The 12,960-nt window shown below is 33.6% G+C and overlaps 2 protein-coding genes across 2 annotated transcripts in view; one reads left to right on the top strand and one right to left on the bottom strand.

Moving 5' to 3' along the window:
* Positions 1-4,106: 4,106 nt before the first annotated feature.
* Positions 4,107-12,960, bottom strand: part of fam184aa (family with sequence similarity 184 member Aa) — a 50,228-nt gene continuing 41,374 nt past the window's right edge. The window contains exon 17 of the mRNA XM_067366893.1: positions 4,107-4,301. Within this exon, the coding sequence (XP_067222994.1) occupies positions 4,107-4,301 (195 nt within the window). The remainder of the gene's footprint in view (positions 4,302-12,960) is intronic.
* On the top strand, positions 8,007-11,656 carry LOC137006951 (cardiac phospholamban-like). Its single transcript, XM_067368119.1, has 2 exons — positions 8,007-8,158; positions 10,723-11,656. The coding sequence occupies exon 2, from the start codon at positions 10,821-10,823 to the stop codon at positions 10,977-10,979; it is 159 nt and encodes a 52-aa protein (XP_067224220.1). The 5' UTR covers positions 8,007-8,158; positions 10,723-10,820; the 3' UTR covers positions 10,980-11,656.

The raw sequence follows: 12,960 nt of genomic DNA, 5'->3' as shown, positions 1-12,960 counted from the left end.
TAGACTTATATTACATCTTGTAAAAAAACGTTCGATGGCACCTTTAATATTTTGAAAGAGGTCTCTTATGCTCACCAAGGTCGCATTTATTTGCTGAAATACAGTAAAATCACTAATTTTGTAAAATATTATTACAATTTAAAACAATATATTTTAAAATATCAGAATTTTCAGCAATACTCCAGTCTTCAGTGTCACATGATCCTTCAGAAATCATTCTGATATCATGAAACATTTCTTTTTATTATCAGTGTTGAACACTAATTAATATTTCTGTGGAAACCATGATACACTTTTTTCTTCAAAGTTATTTATTAATAAATAGAAAGTTCTTTTGTATCCATATAAATGTCTTTATGTCACTTCATATATATACATATATATATTTATATATATACATATATATATATATATATATATATATATATATATATATATATATATATATATATATATATATATATATATATATATACACACACACACACACACACACACAATTCAAGACAGGACGACGACAGCACTGTCCAGACTGAGTATCAATGGATTAATAATCTGGATTTACTCTGAGCCAAGGGCAATCCCTACAGCATGACATTCATTCCATACTATTTCACAGGGCCGCTGCTTAAATTCATGAGGCCTGGGGAGAAAATTTTTTTATGAGTGGCACATGAGTAGTGTATACTATACACCCCGATCATCACAAGGCCCTGTTTTTGACAGGCAAATGTGTCATCTGAGGCCATCCTCCTAATCACGAAGACACAAACAAAGAACATATTTTGATGTAACAAAAATGTACTGGCAGCATAGACTATTGTTGTTGTATAAGTTGTTGTAATCAGGCACCCCTGAGGTCATTTCTAAACATGTTTAAAGCTAGTTTTGTCATGCATCTGCAAATATGAAAATCCCTCGCACCTGCTTTAACACGTAAGAGTGGGAGTGTTTACAGAGCTGTGGGACTGCAGTGAAAGTTTGGTTAGGGGGATTCTCCCAGGATCAACCCACCACAACCATGCAAAGATCGCTGCGCAAGTTTTATTTAGAGTGCTGAGGATTTGGGAACAAAGGAAGTTTATTCTGGGAGACCCTCATTTGCAATATCCAACAAGCGGTCGAAGAAAATCCCTAGCAAGACTATGACTCACTAACAGTGCCTTGACAAACATCTTACTGCAACTGATTTAAAGTAAGCGATAAGTAGAGCAATAATGAAGAAATACTTATTTTGCAATCTCATGATTAAAGAAATATTGTTTCCAGCTGATATTGTGTGTCTCGGTTCCCATATAAGGGCAGATGTGAATGTGCATGAGTATAAAAATAGTTCAAGGCATTCTCCATTCGCTCCAAATCCCTCCCGAGAGCATTTTAATTTACAGAGATGGGGGAAGCGTCTGTCTTCAGTTGATAGGTGTGTTAATCTGTCTGCTTGTGTTCCTGAAACCCCTGCTAATAACTCACATATATATTCATGTTCATCGCATATCATGCCCTCATCTAATTCCAATTCCGGCCTGGATATAATAATTCATTTCAAGGATGAAACAGCAGGGGGAAAAAACTATGCTAAATGCAACAAATAAAATGAAACAAACCATGTAATTACGTATAGCAATGCAAAATAAATAGGCTCATCAAAATTAAAAGGGACAAGAACACGCTTCTTATACCTTCTGATGTTGATAACAAAGGCTGTGCATCTATTTTAGCTGAACATCATCTCTCAACTGGTAGAAGCTAGCTAAACGAGGCAGATGGCATTATATGACCTCATTCTTTAAATCCATGAACATAACTAGATAAAACATTATATAGAGGAATGACTCAGACTACATTAAACACAGACTCACTTGCAGCAAGAATAAACACAATTACAATGTATCAGGTCTTGTATGCACTGAATTATTGGCTGGCGAGAGGACAAATGAATTACATTTTAAGACACCTTTTTAGAAACCGTAAAAAAAAACTGCTAAATGTTTCTGTTCAGCCAATGTTATACTTATAATTTGGATTTTGTTAGATCATTGCTGTTTTTGGCCATATTAATGTTTTAATTCTTAAATGGACCCAAATTCTATCAAAAATATTATAAAAGGGGTCCCAAAATGTGAGAAATTCAAACAGTAAAATTAAAAATAATAACAATGAAGAAAAAATGAAATAGTATTATTAAAGTATTATATTATATACTACTGTATAAAAGTTTGGGGTAAGTAAGATGCACTCTAAAAAATGCTGGGTTAAAAACAAGCCAAGTTGGGTTGAAAATGGACAAACCCAGCGATTGGGTTAATTTAACCCAGCTGTTGGGTTAAATGTTTGCCCAACCTGCTGGGTAGTTTTATTTAACCCAACTATTGTTTGAAAATGACTATATGGCTGACTTAAAATTAATCTAAAATGAAATTAAAATGTTTATTTATTAAACATATTAATAAATGTTAATTTTTTTGGGTTCATTTTAAGTAAGCAATACTCTAATTTTTAAACAATAGTTGAGTTAAGTAAAACTACCCAGCAGGTTGGGCAAACATTTAACCCAACTGCTGGGTTAAAACAACCCAATTGCTGGGTTTGTCCATTTTCAACCCAACTTGGCTTGTTTTTAACCCAGCATTTTTTAGAGTGCGTTGTGAAATAGTATTACAATTTAAAATAACTGTTTTCTATTTTAATATGTTTTAAAATGTATTTATCCTGTGATAGAAAAGCTAATGCTAAAGCTTTATTTTGATGAGCGACTTTAGGCATTCTACTACTATAAATAACTTTATCTCCCCAACAGACATTCTACTAACTTTAAGTAAATTTGGAAGTACATGTCAACTTATTTGACAAACCCAAACCATAACACCTAACCTACTAACCTACTAGCAGTCTACCAATACTCTGATGAGAGTTAGTTGACAAGTTACTGATAGAGATAGTTGTAGAAAGTGTCTAAAGTGGACCATCGAAAGAAAGTGTAAGGTTTCATTAGCAGCCAGCCTTCAGTATCAGTGAAATCATTCTAATATGCTGATTTGGTGCTCAAGAAACATTTATTACTATCAATGTTAAAAACACTTGTGCTGCTTAATATTTTTTAGAAACATGAAGTATAAGTTCATTGAAGTATACGCGCGAGACATCACTGCCGTTGTCAGAGCGCGATCAGACCTCACTAACCGAGTGCTGGACGAAGTTGGACATAGTGGTGTATTAGAGGTAAAAAATGATATAAATACTGTTCGGTTTCTCGCACAAACCGATCGTTTCGTGTCTTAGGACATCAATGTGTCGTCACGAGCTGCAAGGTTTAATTTGGACTTGTCTATGCAAGTTTTTTCGACTCTTATTGATTGTGTTCCCATTCACTCGCATTATATGACTGACAGACGGCAACGGTTGGAGTTAAAAATCATAATTTGTGTTCTACTGAAGAAACAAAGTCACCAACATCTTGGATGCACTGGGGGTAAGCAGATAAACATCAAATTTTAATTTTTGGGTGAACTATCCCTTTAACGCATCCTTGCTCAATAAAAGTATTCATTTCTGAAAACATTTGAATGGTAGTGTATTAGTGTTGTCACGATACTGGAATTTCTAACTTCGATATGATACCTTGAAAAATATCGATATTTGATACCATTTTCGATATGATGGTGAAAACTGCTATAGATATTAAAATAAAATAGATATTTCTATTATAATTCTTTGATAATTTGGAGAATTATAGCTCACACACAGCACAGGGATGCTTTATTTGAAACTTTGAACTAAAGTGAACCGTCAGTAATAAAATAAGAACAAATGAACAAATTGCAAATGGAAAATTTAACTAAATAAATAATTACTAATATAATATTTTTGTTTTAGCCCTTACAAGGTGATTTTTGTTTGCTTTTGTAAATATCAAATCTAGATCCTGAAGCAAACCATTTAAAAAGCATTAGTCTGAAATATGAATTTTTCATACCAACCCAACAAATTTCTAATAAATCAGCATTTCACCATTTTTGTTTCAGACCAAAGCTGTGAATTCATGTTGAAATAACCCGTGTAAAGACCCAGAACTTAATCATTTGGTCTCTTCTGCCACGGCGCCACTTTTACAGAATGTCATTGCTACGTGTCAGACATGCGACGCAGGCCTCATTCCTTATCCTGTGGAAAAGCCGCACCTTCCTTGACCTGACATTTCTGTTCAGAGTCATCCATCTGCCATAACCAAGAGGTGTTGACAGCGCTGGATGATGGCTCCTCTGCATCTTCACTGTCAACTGACACAATATTTCTCTCTGCAGCTGTGAGAAAACAGATAAAGCTTTGAAAATCAAGAGCAAAAACAAACAAGTACCACATGATCTCTTGCGCATCCTGAGCCCTGCTTCTCTCTCAAACGGTGTTTAACCACCAATCATTTCCTAAAATTAAAGCAAGAGGCAAATAAATCCACAGAGAGTGATTGATAAATACTCTAGTAAAAGTGTTTCGGCTTTTATAGTGCGTCACGCAGGATGGGATAAAAGCAGGCTTTATCCTGAGCTTAATTCATCCATCTGTGATGACACGTCATAGCGCTGACACCTTCTCGTTCATTACTGTACTTTTATTATAGAAGAGGACGCAGTGCTACCAGGGCTTATGCTGTGGAATCGCACACTTGTGCCACGGCATAGCTTCTGGACAGCAGGAGATGTGGAGGCATGCCAAAGGCAGCAAAGTCAAGTCCAGGGAAAACACAACCAGCACACATTCCTATACGCATCCTTGGCTGTTAGATAAGAGCGGTGTGCTTTTCAAATATTTATCCTGTGCTTGATTTAGGTTTTCCAAAGCCTGTAAAGCTCCTTAACACAAAGGAGTCTCCGCACGGCCCTACTGTTTTTTCCTCAGCATCAACAATCTGTTTCATGTCTCAGTTTTTAAATAATATTTGCTGTTGAAATTGGCACATGAGACCCAAAAGTTTTGCATAAAATAACTCATGCGAACAGCCTGTATTAAAACCAAAAAAGGAAATGTGAACAAGCATCATTATTTGCATATATGAGGAACTTTTGTTTACATTTGCATGTTATAAGAACACTTACAGTATATACACTCTTAAAAATGCTAGGTTAAAAATAACCCAAGTTGGGTTGAAAACAGAGTTGTTTTAACCCAGCGGTTGGGTTAAATGTTTGCCCAACCTGCTGGGTAGTTTTATTTAACCCAACTATTGTTTAAAAATGACTGTATTGCATGCTTAAAATGAGCCCAAATTATGTTGGAAATTAACATTTATTAATATGTTTAATGAATAATAATTAATCATTTATTAAACTGCTTATTAATAAGTGTTCACCTTTTTATTATTATTGTTGCCTCTAGTAATTTTGTGTCTGATTTTTAATTCCAAACCTATTTTGGGTTCATTTTAAGCCAGCTATATAGTAATTTTTAAACAATAGTTGGGTTAAATAAAACTGCCCAGCATGTTAGGCAAACATTTAACATTAACATTTCTAACCCAGCATTTTTTAGCATGTACACATTTATTCTATAATTCTATAACTCCTGCGCGGACTTCAGAAGACGCAACATCTGGATCAACATGCACATTCACAAATTTCTATATATCCTTTATTGCTAATATGTATTTCATTTTTCCAGGAGCTCATTGCTTCACTGTAAAAAATGACCATGATTTTAACAGTAAAAGACTGTAAAAATGCTGCGGTGAAAAACTGTCAATTGGTTTACAGAAAGTTCCCGTACTATATACGGTAATAGATAACTGTAAATAACTGTAATAGATCTAACGGTACATTTAATGTAATTTTACGGTAAAATACCATTAAATTCAGTTTTTGGAAGTGAAAAATAACAATTCATTGTAAAATTTACAGTGAAAAAACGTAAATTGACATTCCCACAATTCCCTGCGTGACACTTCACATTCTTCTGTTTCTTCTTAGTTTTTCTCATTTTTTTCTAATCAGTTATGTACATTATGGTTTTATGTTACATCTAATGTTGTTAAATTAATGTTTATTGCATTTTTATAATTTCATGCATGTTACCATGATGGTGTTTAGTGTGTGTGAATGACACTGTGTGCACCTTCTATATGTTAGTTTTGTCCTTCTCAGCTTGTGGAAAAGCTGCTTGTGATGAAATTTGATTCATCATGTGACTCTCATCACCACTGTGTTTGGTGACTGTCAGCGTATTATAAAGATACAAAACAGATATTAGTACTTCAATAGGTTGGTAAATTAACATTATATCAGTTAATGAAATACGTTATTTTACCGTAAATTTAACAGATTTTTTTTTTTTACGGTGCTACTATATTTTTTACGGTAAAGATCTGGCAACCACAGCTGCCAGTTTTTTACCGTAATTTTTTTTTTACAGTACCTTCAGTTAAACTGCTAACAGTGTTTGTAAATTAATTGCCTAAATTATAGGGCTGTCAAACCATTAATCATGATTAATCGCAAACAAAATAAGTTTGAGTTTGCAAATATATGTGTGAGTACTGTGTGTAATTATGTATATATATAAATACACACAAATTAATGAGAAATGAGAAATATGTTATTTATGTACAAAATATGTTTATTTATATATAATATAAAAATATAAATGAATACATATACTTGTAAATATTTCTTAAATATATACATGAATGTGTTTGTATTCATATATACATAATAATTACACACAGTACACCCACATATATTAGGCAAACTCAAGCTTTTATTTTGTATGCGATTAATCGCCATTAATCGTTTGACAGCCCTACTAAATTATTACATTATTTGCTAACTGCATTTTTTAAATTGTAATTTTGACATGCATTCTCTGTAAAGCTGCTTTTAAACGATATGTATTGTGAAAAGCGCTATACAAATAAATGTGAATTGAATTGAACTGAATTTATGTTATTGTGACATTACTAACATTAACATTGTTTCTTCAGGTGGTTAGATATATTTTTCTTCTTGTAAGTCTGTTAGTATTGTGATTAAATAAAAGGAAATATGCCTAAAAGGACTTTTATTTTATTTTTTAAACAGGACTATATAGCCAAATTATTATGTTTGAATTACCAAATTCCAAATCTTTTAAAAGTATTTGATTTATATATTTCTGTTTTTAAATATTAATATTTTGTGTCCCTATTGTGTTATTTTTAAAGGTTCCTGTTTTTGATTTGGTCTCTTACAATAGGTTTACATGCATCTTAGGTAAAAAAAAAAAAGATTCATTCTTTCTAAACCCCTCCTTTCCGAGAGCCTACTCTGCTCTGATTGGTCAGATGGCCCATTCTACCGCTTACAGCACATGTTGGAAAAGTATGTTGCAAAGTGGATTCACAGTACTGAAAACAGCGTCTTCTCAACAAAAACAGAAAACACAAACCAAACTCTTCCAGTCTCAGCTGCAACTGCAGTGTTTGAGGGCGGGTCAAAGTAGTTGTTCGTGGGCAGCCAGTAAAAACCATAGGCTGGCATTATGCAAATGTGTTACATTATCATGTAGGTTTGTAACAGGAAGTGAGACTGGAATTACTGATTACTCATTTCAGCAGTTCAGAATCGCTTTTTCCTTTAGGAGACAATAACTTAATATTTGTTGTGCACTTTGATCTTTAAAACTTTGCAGACATTTTACATTCACAAACACAAAATATTACTCACTACATGAAAAAGCATATTAGGAAAAATTATGTTCTTATAGACAAAGATAATGCTTTGAGACTTGTTTAGTCATATTTGGATTCATTCTGTTTTATTAAATATACATTTTTATTTGTTACATAGCAAGATCTAACAGTCCTGCTCTACCCCTCCTCTCTGTTTACTATAAACTAGAGTTTGGAAGGATAATGATCCAGCATTGACTTCCTTCATCAGTCATGTGTCATCACAACAAACACTGGATGGAGGAGTCGATACAAACAGGCCTGTCCAGTGATCTTGAGAAGGGGATGTGTTCCCTTTGCATCTAACGCCCTCCTGTTTGTTTTCCCCACCCCTTTCAGTTCCTCCTATAAACTTTGTAGCGTGTCCTGGGAGCCTGTGTGTCGACATCCAACATTTTCCTGCTGGTTCACACTTTTCCTTATATTTGAAAAGGACTGCTTCTTTCTTTGGCTGCCATTTAACGGGTAAGAAAAAGACTTTAAATCAAGTACATCTTCTCTTGAACTGAATTACCACAGCTAAAATAATATTTAAAAATTAGCTATACTATTAAATATTAAGATTCTGAAGATTTGCTATTCATTGCATGTGGTTTACATCAGAAAATAGGACATAGATGATGAAAAAGGACACAGAGGATGAGCTGTCTAGCAAGAACACCAAAAACATTTGCATCCTGCACTGAAATATCACTTTCATAAAATTTGTTTCCATGCAAATCAGTAAACAGAAAACAGTCGGTCAAAGTCAAATAATATGATGTAGAAGAACTGTATAAAGTTTCAGTTTTTTGCCAGCGATTCCATAGAAGAACCATTTTTGGTTCTCCAAAGAAAGAATCTTTTTCCACTATAAAGAACCTTTTTTGGTTCCATGGATTTTAAATAGTCTTCATGGAACCATTGATGCCTATAAAGAATATTTATTTTAAAAAGTTTTAGGTTCACAGGATAAAAATGTGCGTTGATGAGATTTTATTTATTTTTACTGCACAACCAGTATAGTACACCATTGTATAGTCTATTGAAATCGAATAAAAGGCAAATCTAGTTGCTTTTTGTTCGACTTCAATACAGTCTGATCACAGATGCTAGTGTTTACTTTGCAGCCAAGCAGTTATAATTGTCACTGGATCACAGGACTGGAATGCAAGTCCTCCCCTGATAAATACTGGCTTTTGGTGCCTTTAAAATGAGATCAAGTTCATGAGTCTTGACGCACCACCGACTCTGCTTTTGTTGTGATATTTTTATTTTTGTCATCTAGCAGATGTCGGTTTATCCACAGCAATAGTCCACATTTGAGCTTGAGGGCTCAATGGTGATACAGGATCTTTGTAATTCTAGGTCAATCCTAATACACTATAGCAATACGATATACTGAAATTTCCCATCTGAAATGCAAGTGGAGAGACAGATAGAGAAAGACAGGGCGTCTAACTACCGTGTCTTTTTAATGGTCAATTAACTTTGTTAACAAGAATGTTGTTCCTGGAAAATTATTCAGGAACGTCTTGCTTGGAATGTAATCAACCCGTATACATCAGCTTCAGTGAATCAGTTGTTGACTAATATGATTTAAAGAAGTGTTGACATTTAAAGTGATGGGATTGACTGTAGGCTACGTGAACATTTGGCAGAGCATGTGCAGTCTGGAATTATTGAGCAGATATCTGGAGACAGTTGATAAGAGAATAGTGTTAGCTGTTAGACAAGTGGCTGTCACTGACGAATGCATGTCCTTCACAGCTTTTAACACAAGTGCCCTAAAGAGGATAAGAGTAGAGCAGTGAAAACTCTTTGAACTTTGAGTGCTGTTACAGAGTGTTCGTGATAATCAGATCACTTTGGCAAATATGCAAGACAAACACATGCTATGAATAAAAACTGATCATAAGCTTCCCAGATATTATTATTAAAGAATCCCTAATAAATAAAGGGCTGTGTGGTATTTATATGATATCTACATGGTATTTTTTAATTTCCTTTGATATATTTGTTGATCAATTACATTAACACTCATACAGGAATTATTAAATTAGGAAGGAAAATAAAAAGGGAAAAATGCTTTATGTATTGAAGAAATACAGTATACAGTGTGTTCATTTATTTTTTAACAATTATATATATATATATATATATATATATATATATATATATATATATATATATATATATAATTGTTATAATTTTTAATTATATATATATATATATAAAACTTTTATATATGTTTTTTTAATAAATAAAGTACATTTATAAATATAGTTAATTTTAATATAAATAAATAATTGAAATATAATATAATTTAATAAATATCCCATTTAACAATATAAATAAATAAAAACACTTTTTTTCCTCAAGATTTTTGAGAAAGATTTTTCAAGATTTTCTCTTTCCCAAAAATATGTATTTTAATCGTATATATAAAAAAATAGCTCAATGCTTATAAAAACATTTTAATAAATACAGAAAGAACGTTTATTTTATGCATATTTATTTTTATATAAAAAGTAAGCTATTTTGTCGAGTCCCGGCTTGTGGTCCTTTCCCGATCCCGTGCCCCCCTCTCTCTCCCACTTCGCTTCCTGTCTAATCACTGTCCTATCATAATAAAGGCAAAAACGCCAAAAATAAACCGTTAAAAAAAAAGAAGAAAAAAGTAGGCTATTTTTTCCCCCTATACTTCCCCAAAATTATGTATTTAAGAGTTGCACTTCTCTCTGTTGCAACAAAAAATTGCAGTAAATATCTCAGTGGTACTTTATTCTTCACTGCTTTATCAGCCATTTTGATTTTACAAAAACAAGAGGACACTGATATAGAAATATGGTAAGAATGTGATGTCTCAATCCAAAGGGTTAAAAAAACATGTGATGTCAATAGTGAACATCATGCATCAGAGGGTTAAAGATTGAGCATCCCACATCAGATTACCTATAAATACTTCCAAGACTAATCACCTGTTATTTTTTTATTTTTAAAACTTGTTTCATCATCTTAAAATAGAATTTCTTTCTTTCCCCATAAAGCACCAGAAGAACGTAACAGCACCACCATCTCCATCCGTCCATTCCTCTTACTGCCACTAGTCTGCAGTCTTTACTCTCAGCCCTCAGAAGCCATCAGGATGGAGAGGGTGCAGCACATGACGCGGTCAGCGATTCGGAGGGCGTCCAACATCGAAGTGAACCCTCAGACCAAGCGCAACCTACAAGATCTCATCATCAACTTCTCCCTCATCCTCATCTGCCTGCTGCTCATCTACATTATCGTCTTGCTCATGTGACACCAAAAGATGGCAACTGGCCAGTCACAAGATGCGCTTGATTTAAAAAGATTTTTTTTTTAATTTACAAGATCTTGGACGATTTTAGGGAATTGAAAATGTCCTATTGATGATGATGATGATGCATCGCATGTCAGTTTCCTCAAACGATATGAGGGCGGCACACATTTAGGCTGTTTGTTGCATTCTTCCTTCAACAATATGCAAATATCTGACCAATACAAAACTCTATGTTAGGTAAATTCAGATTCATGTTTTGTATATGAATGTAGACCTCCCATAAGGAAGCAGTCATCTGAACTGTTCAAAAAGACACAAAGAATTAACATCAAAATGGCTGTAATTACTGGCTATAATTGTTCCCAAAGGTGGACTACAAACCAGACACAGAGAACAGCAACTCCTCAGTCATTTATGTAAATATCCCCACAAAAAAACATTTTCGTAATTGTTGTGTTGAAATGCAAAATTTATAGGTTAGTCCCAGAAATCATATATTATTCACAGAGGAACAGAGCATGTTGGCACTGAAGTAAATTACGCTATACGCTTAACATATTAATGTCTGTTTACACTTCCTGTGAACATGATCTGAGAGAGAGAGAGAGAGAGCTAAAATAGGAAATTTAAGGATGTTTTTAAATGTGAACAACCAATAAAGAGAATGTCTGTTTTAAGTGTTGTAACTGACTGATTTTTTTAAACAAAACTAGCGAGAAATGAACCATGTGCAGATCCTGTTCAAGTCACTGAAAGTGCAGTGGAAAACCATAAAAAGTACCATAAAAGTATTTAAAGTGCATTCACCTACAAATTAAAATTACTTTAAATTAACGTTTCAATACTCTCCCTCCTTCCAAACATGTATGACTTGAGTAAGTGACTTTAGACAAACAAACACACCCACCCAAAAAAAGTAATTTTCCCCCCATGCACCGATAGTTTATAGCTCTGTCGTCATGACTTCAGAAGACTTGAAATATAATGCAAATATCAATTTTGTCCTATTTGACAGCTTGTCACTATGAGCAGTGCTGGTGGGACAAGAAAAAAAAATCTTTTTAAAATTTATATAATAATTAAATAATTTATTTTTTGGTAAAATTTTATGGTAAAAGGAAACTCTTTCCCCGCCATGCATTCTTTTTTTTTTTTTTTTTTTTAAATCAAAACCTGAATTTGATTTAGTTTCATAAAATAAATAAAGCAATATCTTGAACAAAAAGCTGAGAAAATCATGTTTTTGTCAAAGACTACAGTACGTCTGGTTTACGATGATCAAAACAGACCAAATAGACAGCGTCAATCAACACCCCCACAACTTGCACAGTCCTATACCTCGTTCTGGGTTGACATTTCATTCAGTAACCTTACGCAGTTTTGATTTATTTGCTGTTGAATGTTTAATGATCTTGTTAGCTTATATATGTGTAAGAAATGCTTCTATTGCTTGTTTCTGCTTCTTCTTCGCTTGTGTTTTTCAGGGTTGCCAGGTCTGCACAACAAAACCTGCCCAACTGCTAATCAAAAGTAGCCCAATCACGGCCAAAACGAGCACAAAAAAAATCCCATTTGCTTCAACCCGCAGACTACAAAAACTACCCGCGGCAACAGTGTAAAAGTAACCCAATTCAAAGGAGAAATCACGGACTTGGCAAGTGGTTTGGAGCCGGAGATTCCGTACTCTTTCAGAAGATGCATAATAGCGCCCACTACAGTATAAATGATGGAAAATTCTGTGAATGGCGGGGAAAGAGTTAAAAGACATGCAGTCCTGTTTCCATGCTATTAAAGTTTTTTTTTTTTTTTTTTTTGCAATTTATGGTTTATTCTTTCGTAACAAGACAGTATAATACAAATATAAGTGTCTGTGCAATTTATTTCAAAACTGGCAAGACATTGGTATTCCAACAGTTTTAGTCCATCCAGAAAAGACATATTTATGAATAGTATATGAAATGAATGTGCATTTCATTTTAAA

The sequence above is a fragment of the Chanodichthys erythropterus genome, chromosome 18, assembly GCF_024489055.1.
Source record: "Chanodichthys erythropterus isolate Z2021 chromosome 18, ASM2448905v1, whole genome shotgun sequence".
In the NCBI taxonomy this organism is placed as follows: Eukaryota; Metazoa; Chordata; class Actinopteri; order Cypriniformes; family Xenocyprididae; genus Chanodichthys; species Chanodichthys erythropterus.
Note: the sequence above shows the minus strand (reverse complement) of the source record. Positions and strands in the feature narration are given on the sequence as shown.

Bases quoted from the DNA above. Each gene is read 5' to 3' on its own strand.
- LOC137006951 (XM_067368119.1), top strand. From the start codon at position 10,821: ATGGAGAGGGTGCAGCACATGACGCGGTCAGCGATTCGGAGGGCGTCC.